Below are 10,146 nucleotides of genomic sequence, written 5' to 3'. Positions count from 1 at the left end.
TGCAGTGTTTGCAATGTTTTATATATATATATATATATATATATATATATATATATATATATATATATATGTATATATATGTTCTGGAATTGGAGAATCTATTTTATGAAAAAGTTACTATACTGTAGTTCCGCTAGTAGAATATTCTAATGAGCCGTTACCTAGCAACCCCAGGGAGGCCCAGCCTGTAACCTAGCAACCCAGTTCTAGTTCCACTGGCAGATTATTCCGCTTATAACTTGAGAAAAATAATCTGCCAGTGGAACTGGAACTTTTTAATTTATATTAAGGAATTATTTACTAAGAACAAACTCTTATATCTTGCTGAATGGTTTCTTTAAGTCAGTTTTGAAATAAGACAAAACTAACTCCTAATCTATAACTGTTTAACTTGCGTATTGTAGTATTTTACTGCAATCACAGTGAAGCTGATGAGTGACTGAAAAGTGCACAGCTGCAAAAAGCCCCTATCATCACTCCTCTACCACCATGCTTAATAGTTGGGATGAGTTACTAGTTCTAATAAGCACCATGAATTGTGGGTAAATATCTCCACTTTGATCTCGATCCCAAAGTATATTGTTAAAAAAATGTTATGGTTCATTTAGATCAGTGGTTCTTAACCTGGGTTCGATCGAACCCCAGGGGTTCGATAAGTCGGTCTCAGGGGTTCGGTGGAGCCTCTGCAGTGGAGGTAAAGACAAACTTGTGTAAAGTCGTGATGACGCCCCGCTTTGCCGTCACCTGCTGCAGAGGATCACGTTACATTGCTTAGCCAATCAGAGGATCACGTTACATTGCTTAGCCAATCAGAGGATCACGTTACATTGCTTAGCCAATCAGAGCTGCGGAGGAGCCCTGATTGAAGGAGCTCCACTCTCAGCATGGATTTGAACTTGTGTCTTTAATTACTTCAGCAAAACTCAGTTTTTACCAAATTCTGTAGTTTTCGATGTACTTCTAAATCTGCTTAGTCGCATCTTTTTGGGGTTGCTACTGCCTCTAGTGGCGTGGGGGCGGTAACACAACTAATATAATTACATTACTAAATCAGAATACCCATCGGTCCATCCATTTTCTTCCACCCTTGTCCCTCAGTGGGGTCAGGAGGTGCTGATGCCCATCTCCAGCTAACGTTCCGGGCGAGAGGCGGGGTCACCCTGGACAGGTCGCCAGTCTGTCGCAGGGCAACACAGAGACACACAGGACACACAACCATGCACACACACTTACACTCAGGGGCAATTTGGAGAGACCAATTAACCTCACAGTCATGTTTTTGGACTGTGGGAGGAAACGGGAGTACCTGGAGAAAACCCACCATGCACAGGGAGAACATGCAAACGCCAAGCAGAAAGACCGGGAATCGAACCCAGAACCTTCTTGCTGCAAGGCAACAGCTCTACCAACTGTGCCACTGTGCAGCCCTATATCAGACTACCGCAAAGTCTTTATTATTGATAATTTTTCATTCTCTTAACAATGTAGAGCTAATTAAATGATCTAAAGACCTTAAAGTGGTTCCAGTTTCTCTCGATGGCCAACCTGTTGAAACTGTGGCAGATTTAAATACCTTGGGTCGTTCCTGGACAGTCAGATCAACTTTGCTGAAAACTGACTATATTTTGAAGAACTGTTCTCAGAGACTCAGAAACTCTACCTTTTAAGACTTAGTGGTCTTCTTAAAGTGACCCAACTAGACTCTAGTTGGGTCAACTGTCTTGAATTTGAAATAAAAATAATTTTATTTAACACTACAGAAGGGTTCAGTGAATGCGCATATGAATCTGGTGGGTTCAGAACCTCAAAAAAGGTTAAGAACCACTGATTTAGATGGAACTCCGTAAATCTGCAGCATTATCACCGCTCTTCGATTACTGACCCGCTGGTTGTTTGCTGTGATCCGACGCAAACAGAGCAAACATTGAACTGGAGTAAAAGCCACAGAGTCACTGCAAGATTTATTTACACTTCTTTAACAATCACTCATAAATCTCTGTGCCAACTGTAGGAAAAGGCTCTTCTTCTCAGATCAGGTGAAAATGTAAATAGACGTTTTTAGATTACATCAAACACAGTGGAACGTTAGCACAGTTACAAGAAAACAAGAGGATAAAGACCAGAAATGTGAGGTAAAATGATCCCACACTGCAAAAATACTAAATATTAACAAGTATTTTTGATCGAGTTTGTAGTGCTACTGTCTTACTACTCGTGAAATAAAAAATATAGGAGTTTGTTTTAAGTAAATAATTTCTTATTGATGATGGAAAAACTTTCTTGTTTCACTGGCGGATTATTTCACTTATTGCAAGATATTTTTCCCACGTTATACATGTATTAATCTGCCAGCGGAACTTTTTTTTATCAATATTAAGGAATTATTTACTTAAAACAAGTTCTTATATCTTAATGAAAAGTTTCTTGTAAGTTAGATTTGTCATATTTTATGTGTACTAAGATATTTGCACTAGAAACTACACCAGAAATAATTGGTAAGCTTTTGTGTTTTTGCAGTGCAGTTAATGTCAGTGTGTGAAACGACACACAGAGTTTGTGTTCAGAGGAGTGAAGGTGATCAATTATTCACCTTGGGAGTGTGGGCATAAAGCCAGGAAGAACGCCTTCGTTAATTCATACATCAGACGTATAGATGACTTAATAATTCATCAGCAACGACCTCGTATAACAAAATAACACTGATAAAGAGATTCTGCGCTGCAAAAACACAAAATATTCCCATCTAGTTTATAGTGGAAATGTCTTAATACATTTGAAATAAGACTCAACTCAACTAATAAACAAGTAACTGTTAGGATATAACAGCTTGTTACTAGTTCCACTGGTAGAATGTTCCGCTGCGCTGTTACCTAGCAACCCCCAGCCCAGTCCGTTACCTAGCAACCCCAGCCCGTTACCTAGCAACCCAGTTCTAGTTCCACTGGCAGATTATTTCACTTACAACATGGGGGAAATGTCTTGTTAGAAATTAAATAATCAGTCAGTTGAATTAGTGCGTCTTATCAATACTAGGAAATTATTTACTTAAAACGTAAAAAGTTACTTATAAGTTAGTTTTCTAGAATCTAGAACAAAAATACGTTTTAAGATTTTGTGTTTTTGCAGTGAAGAACAACATTTTACCATGTGTTTTTGTCAAGTTTTTACTGCAAATGTTTTGGAACTCGTGAAAAAAGACAAAACTAACTTGCAGGTAAAATTTTTAGGAGATTGCTTTAAGTTAATATTCCTTCAATATCGATAAAAAAAAGTACCAGTTCAACTTTAAAGCAAAACATTTCCCTCATAAGTGAAATAACCTGCCAGTAATTAGCATTTACCTAAAACGAGCTTCTAAATCTTGCTGAAAAGTAACTTGTAAGTTAGTTTTGTCTTATTTCGCGTGTAACCAGCATATTTCCTCTAGAAACTAGATAAAAACCAGTTTGTTTTTGCAGTGTGCTAAGAGAACCGGTCATATAAACAGTTCCTTTTAAAAGGCAAATCCTCCGCAGTCAAATGCGTCAAAGTCGGAGTCTCCTTCAAAGTCGAAGGTGTTGAAATGCGGGGAGTCGACGTCCTGGCTGCAGGCGTGGAAGGAGCCGCCGGCGGGGAGATCGGAGAAGGCCCCGGAGCCTGGGGCCACGTCCGGGGCCCGGCTGGCCAGCGGCGAGGACGGGGAGCAGGAGCTGAGGTAGCCCAGGGCGGAGGAGGCCGCCGCCCCGCCCATCAGCAGACACACCGCACGCACCGCCCGCGCGTCGCTGCTGTTGCCATGGCGAAGACAGTCAGACATGCGGTGAGGCGGGGCGACGGAGTTGCTCCGCATGGGCTGCCTCGGTCCGGCAGCTGACAAAACGACAAGAAACTTTGTTTTAAAAAACATCTGGATGATAAAAATAATATAATCTATAACTGTTTTTAATTAGCATTAGAACCCTTATTTATTTATTTATTTATTTATTTATTTATTTATAAGTCATAATATCACAACAATAAAGTAATTATACTACAAGAATAAAATAAGATAAAATAAGAGTCATAAAATTACAAGAATAAAGTTATAATATTTCAAGAGATTAAAGTTTGGATGTTATCAGAATAAAGTCAACATTAAAACTGTCTCATAATATTTTTGACTTTATCCTCATTATTTTATTGCTATGTACTTGGGATGCTATAACTTTGTTCTCATAATTGTATTTTTTTAGAGTGGTCCTTGTACTCCATAGTAATTTAACCCTGGAAAACCCGGACAAAGACAGTTACTTTTATAACAGCGCCCCCGGTGGCTGGATGAATGAACAGATTTTAGGCTTGGTGGAGTATCTAAGGGTGCGTTCACACTGCAGCCTGAAGTAACTCAATTCCGATATTTTGGCAATTCGGTTTTTTTTTCCCGGGTCGTTCACACTGCCAGTAAATGCTTCCTGTATGTGTTCTGCAGTGTAAACGGGCAAACGACCTGAAAGTGTCCCGCATGCGCAGTAGAGGGCGCCATAGCGTCAGCGTTCTCAGTGTTCTGCCAACCGCCATAAGAAGAAGAAGAAGAGCTCAGTGTTTGCGGAAGTAAACATGGAGGCTAACGGTGGAGCTTAGCTTACATATTTGAAGTTGTTATCCGGCCGGAGCAGCAAATTAACAACTTAATCCTCATATAGTTCGTCATGGTTGTTGTTTTTCTTCCCACTTGCGCGTATCAGGAGCAGAATAGTGAGATTTGTTGAGAATCAGTGACGTTCAGTTCGGATGAATGCGGCCTGAACGTTATGGTCGCATTTGAATCGGATACGTATCGGATATGGGTCACATTCTAAAAGAATCTGACCTGTGCTGATCACACTGCCATGAAAAGATCGGATACAGGTCACATTACGTCAAAAAAATCGGAATTGGGTCACTTCAGGCTGCAGTGTGAACGCACCCTAAATGTTACTCCTTTGTTTTTATTTATTTATTTACTTATAGAGGAAATGGCTGATCTGAGCTCTTCAGCTGTTGTTTCGGTATGTTTTCTGTGTTTTTCGGAGGCCGCTGACCTTGCTGTCGGTCTCTGAACGAGCCTCCTCTCTCAGTGACGCGGCTCAGAGGCGGCGGCGCTCCAGCAGCCCTGGGCGATCCGGGCTCCTTGTCGCTGGGGGAGTCCGGCAGCGGCTCTCTGTCAGTGATGCAGGGAGTGAGGCTTTGCTGTCTCTGAAGGGTCAAAGGTGACATCACACCCTAGAAATGACAAAAAATAAACGCTACCTACATTAAGAGAAGTAGAGCTACGAGTTTCCAACTTACAAACTTTGTTAAAGTGAAAAAGGATAAAACGAGAAAGTTAATAGTCAGATTTGACCCTGTGAAGTTCAAAATGCTTAAGTATAGAGTCCCAGTTCACGTCTAATATTTCAGTATCCACTAATCAGTAAATGTATTTCATGCTCACTCCTTATATTACGACTGGAAAACGCATCACAATGTAAACATTTCCTGTCAGTCTGTACCTGTAATTATTTGTGTTTTATTATTTTAAATAACTAAAATGCTGCCAAACTTGGTTTTATGACCTTTTATGTTTTATTCAGTTTTTTTATCCACGACGTTTTTGTTTTTAAGCAGTTATGAGGAACCGTGAACTGCTGCGCAAGTTACTCAACACATCGTTGCTAGGGAACCACAAGTTACTCAACACATCGTTGCTAGGGAACCACAAGTTACTCAACACATCGTTGCTAGGTAACCACAAGTTACTCAACACATCGTTGCTAGGTAACCAGTAGTTACTCAGAAAAGGTTGTTGCTAGGTAACCAGTAGTTACTCAGAAAAGTTGTTGCTAGGTAACCAGTAGTTACTCATAAAAGTTGTTGCTAGGTTACCAGTAGTTACTCAGAAAAGGTTGTTGCTAGGTAACCACTAGTTACTCAGAAAAGTTGTTGCTATGTAACAAAGAATGAGTGAACTAATTGATTAGTTCATTCTTGTATTATTTTGACGTTTTTCTTGTACGACTTTATTCTGGTAGTATTATGAATCGATTCTTGTACTTTTATTTTTTTTAATACTAATTACTTTCATTTTGATTTTTAAAATACCAAAATTTCCTCATAATTTTATATTTTGGTCCATCTTACGATACAATTCTTAAATATTAAATGATTTGATCAGTTAATCGAGTCGCCTTTTTACCAAATACTTGGACGACTACTTCTCCCTTTTACTTGAGTAAAAAAATATGTTGCTACTTTTAGTTTAGTAAAAGTTTTGGCTTCTCTGCCCTCCTGTGTTTTCATTATTTTTTGGACGTCTGCATCTTATAATCAGAGGTTCAAACCTGCTATAAAACCGGTTTAGTGAGGAAACGGGACGGACGAAACATCACGGTGACTGACCTCTCTCACTTTCCTGATTAGCTTCAGCCAAAGACTGTGAAAGGTAAGAAAAGAGGCGTTATAATCTCTGACACACATCCAGGCTATAAAACATTCACAGACTTGGAACTGTGTCAGTCTGACAAACATGAGCAATAAAAACAAAGTCTGATAGTCAGTGGGACAGAGGAGGAGAGAACCTTAGCCGAGTTTATCGATGTTTCTGAATGTGAAGATAAGCTCTGATAAAAAGTGGGACAAAGAACATCTGGCACCCACATGCAGTCGTCGGGGTTGTCCGACAGAAGCAGCAGGAACTTGTTCTGGGGCAGGATGAGGGCAAAGCAGCAGTCTCTCCTGCCCCCCGGGGGCAGCCTGGGCAGGTCCAGGATTTCCCGTCCCTCCGCGATCGACTCACAGTTGGACTGTAGCGCCACCACCTGGTCCGGTGGAGACTCGGCGTCCCGGCACACCAGCAGGCTCCCCTCCATGGTGAGCACCAGGTACTTCTCCTTCCACTGCTTGAACATGAAGCCTCCTGCAGAGGGAGGCAGACCAGATACACACTTTCACTGCTAATCTGAGTTCAAAACTCAAAATGTTTGACTTTTCAAACTGTTTCTGAGCATTTTCTACCAAGTTTTTTGACTTCCCACAGGAGTCAAAGTTTTTCTAGAAAATTTCTGACATTAATCTAAATGGTTTTTTTTATATATATATATATATTTGTTGGAAATTTACTGCTATTTCAAATTTTTTATATGACTTAAATCCATGAAAGAAAAATATATCAAATTAAAATTACAGAAATTTTTGCTAAATTTCTGTAAAAACGTTTAGCCACATTTTTTTACAGACTGTAAAAACAAACAGAGCTTACATAAAGAAAATGCTGCTGAATTTGGTAGTACGCATTTACACCCATAAAAGAAAAATATACCAAACTAAGATGCACACAAAAATAAAATTAACGTTAATCTCTGAAATTTTGTAGAAAAATAACTTTTCTAAAATTGTCTGCAATTTTCAACTTTTGAGATCCAAAAGTTTTAAAAAAAATTCAAGCTTTTTAAACTCAGAAATTTCCACATTTAATCTCAAACTTTCTGAATTTTCTCTGGCAAATTTTATACTTTTAAAACTCAGAAATATCAAAAATTTTTGTAGCCAATTTTTGACTCTTCAAACTTAAACATTTCCAATGATTTTTCTAGACAATTTCTGAGATATCTCAATTTTTTTATATATATTTGTCGGAAATTTACTCCTGTTGCTCTTTTTTATGACTTAGATCTGTAAAAGAAAAACGTCTATCCATCCATCCATCCATCCATCCATCCATCCATCCATAAAACCAACCAACTCTGTATCTGCTGGATTAGGTAAGCAATACGCACTTCAGCTAAAATATGTGACTGTATTTAAATAAGCTGCATCCTATACGAGAGTTTAATCGATTAAAGGAAAAATACATCAAATTAAACGGAGAACAATAGAAACAGTCGGAGTCGTACCATATTTCCGGAGGAATCCTCGGTGAACGCCCGCTGTGCTCATGTTTTCCGCAGCAGAGACTGAAACGAAACGAGGCTGAAGCTGGAAAATGGGCCAAGAGAGGGAGAGTGGGGCAATAATCCGCAATATTTAGGCCTTCATCACCTAAGCGCGGCCTGCCTCTCCTCACATGAACAACATATGAGCGCAAGAGGCTCCAATGACCACAGCTGGACAAAATGCGTCACTTTCTTTTCTCACAGCGCACAGTGTGAAATTTAAGGCTTTATTTTCACACTACACAGAAGGTGACGATAGACTTGAATAAATAAATCAAAGCTGGACTGTGTCACGCCTCCTGGCCTCCGTTGGCCTCAGAACCAGAGGTTCGGATCACCTCCTGCTAAAGCAGATTAAAACGGATTATTATTCCCGCGCAGCTGGACTGCACGTCTGCTGCCCCCAAAACTGCGGATAGACAAGTTGTTGTTTTTTAATCTGAGTGCATCTCTTCACATGTTGGCTCTAAAGAGATGTCCTGTTTCCCAGCGATCGATTAATCGCAGCGCGTCGCGTTGAATTGTTGAGTTAAATGGCGCTAAAACCGCGTTACGTAAGCGGATAAGAGTTGGCGAGGCGCATTCATGCGTCAGTCCGACAAGGCTCATGTTCACTCCGAAATGGGTTGGAAGATAATTACATTCAGACAGACGGGGAAACGGAGAACAATAGCGATAAATAAAATAACCAATGAGCTTCTGAATATGAGCACTGTAAAACCGGACTAGTTAAGTTAAATGGATACCGAGTGCACCAGTTGATTTAAAGGTTTATAACTCAAACTATTTTATATTTTATTTTAGATGGATTCAATATACTCATGTTAATTATGTTGTATTAAAAGGACATATTTATTCATGTTCAAATTAAGTTAAATTACCTTAAATTGTTCATATTTAAACAACTAGATCTCTACTATGCACTGAAAAAAAGAAACCAGGTGAGCCAACATAAAAAAAACCCAGAGTTAATAAGTAACAATCAGGACAGAGTACCTAAAATTGTACTTGTCACAATGGGTGGTCGGTGGTGAGGAGAGATGGGACGCAGGCAGACCCAGGATGAAGTGATGATGAATTTAATGATGATGTCGAGGTAGAGCACAACGGGGAACACAGGGAAACAGACACACGACGAGGAACACAGACAACAGGTGGGACTAAATACACACAGGGGTAATCAAGGAAACGAGACACACCTGGGAGACAATCAACGGGGAAGACGCAGAGACAGGACTCACAGGGAACAGGATCACACAGAAAAACTCAAAAATAAACACACAGAAACACAGATCATGACAGTACTCAAGTAAGAGTAATAAATAAATAACGTTTTTATTCAATTTTATGCCAATATTAATAACAAAGTTCTTTGTTTTTACATTAATTTATTCGGTAGCACTTTATTTGAAGGGGGGTGAATATAAGGCTGACATGATACTGTCATAAACATGTCACAACATGTCATAAACATGAATAAGTCTTCATGAATATTTATGACTGTTGTCATAAAGCGTCATTAGGTAAATTATGACACTTTTCATACAAAGTTGACATTATTCAAAATATCTTTATGACAACTTAATATTAACCAAGAAATCATTACTGATATAAATTTTTTATAAAAGTTTTACTGATTGCACTTTTAAAATTAGGTAACTTTATGTTCTTAAAGGTAAAGTTTAAACAGTGATGATTTATTGGTTAATGTCAAGTTGTCATAAAAAGACATTTTGAATAATGTCAACTTTGTATTAAAAGTGTCATAATTTACCGAATGACGCTTTATGACAACAGTCATAAATGTTCATGAAGACTTATTCATCATGACAGGTGTTATAACAGTGTCATGTCAGTCTTATTCACCCCCCTTCAAATAAAGTGTTACCACTTATTCTGGTAGCCATTTTGTTTCTCTTGCAGTTCTATTGAATGACCAGCAGAGGGCAGCAGAGGACGCTGAACCGGGGAATCTACCGTTAACAACAACAAAGTATTTCTTCTGTTTGCTTCTAAAAAAAACCACCTGAACTTGATCCTGACAGCAGGATTTTAAATCTCACCAAGATTTTTCCGTCTAGTTTCTGGTGTAAATGTCTTATTACGTTTGAAATAAGACAAAACTAACTTACAAGTGACTTTTCAGCCGCTTGGTTTAAGTCGGTAATTCTTTAATATTGATTTTTAAAAATCCACTGGCAGATTATTATCCTTATAATGTGGGAAAATGTCTTGTTAA

General features: G+C 38.9%; 1 protein-coding gene across 6 annotated transcripts; it reads right to left on the bottom strand.

Moving 5' to 3' along the window:
* Positions 1-1,935: 1,935 nt before the first annotated feature.
* LOC103475117 (uncharacterized) lies at positions 1,936-9,203 on the bottom strand. 6 transcript variants are annotated; one of them, XM_081614139.1, is made up of 6 exons: positions 8,904-9,203; positions 7,869-7,928; positions 6,634-6,892; positions 6,376-6,409; positions 5,040-5,220; positions 1,936-3,849 (listed from the first exon to the last, which is right to left on the bottom strand). In XM_081614139.1, the coding sequence occupies exons 2-6, from the start codon at positions 7,909-7,911 to the stop codon at positions 3,494-3,496; spliced, it is 873 nt and encodes a 290-aa protein (XP_081470265.1). In that variant the 5' UTR covers positions 7,912-7,928; positions 8,904-9,203; the 3' UTR covers positions 1,936-3,493. The 6 variants fall into 6 exon arrangements, with proteins under 6 accessions (XP_081470265.1, XP_008424746.2, XP_081470266.1 ...); XM_008426524.3 differs by having other exon boundaries at positions 8,916-9,203; XM_081614140.1 differs by lacking the exon at positions 8,904-9,203 and adding an exon at positions 8,014-8,677.
* Between the last annotated feature and the right edge of the window lie 943 nt (positions 9,204-10,146).

Source organism: Poecilia reticulata, chromosome 13 (assembly GCF_904066995.2).
Source record: "Poecilia reticulata chromosome 13, P_reticulata-male-v2, whole genome shotgun sequence".
Lineage (NCBI taxonomy): Eukaryota > Metazoa > Chordata > Actinopteri > Cyprinodontiformes > Poeciliidae > Poecilia > Poecilia reticulata.
The sequence above is the reverse complement of the archived record's forward strand: the minus strand, read 5'-3'. Positions and strand labels throughout refer to the sequence as shown.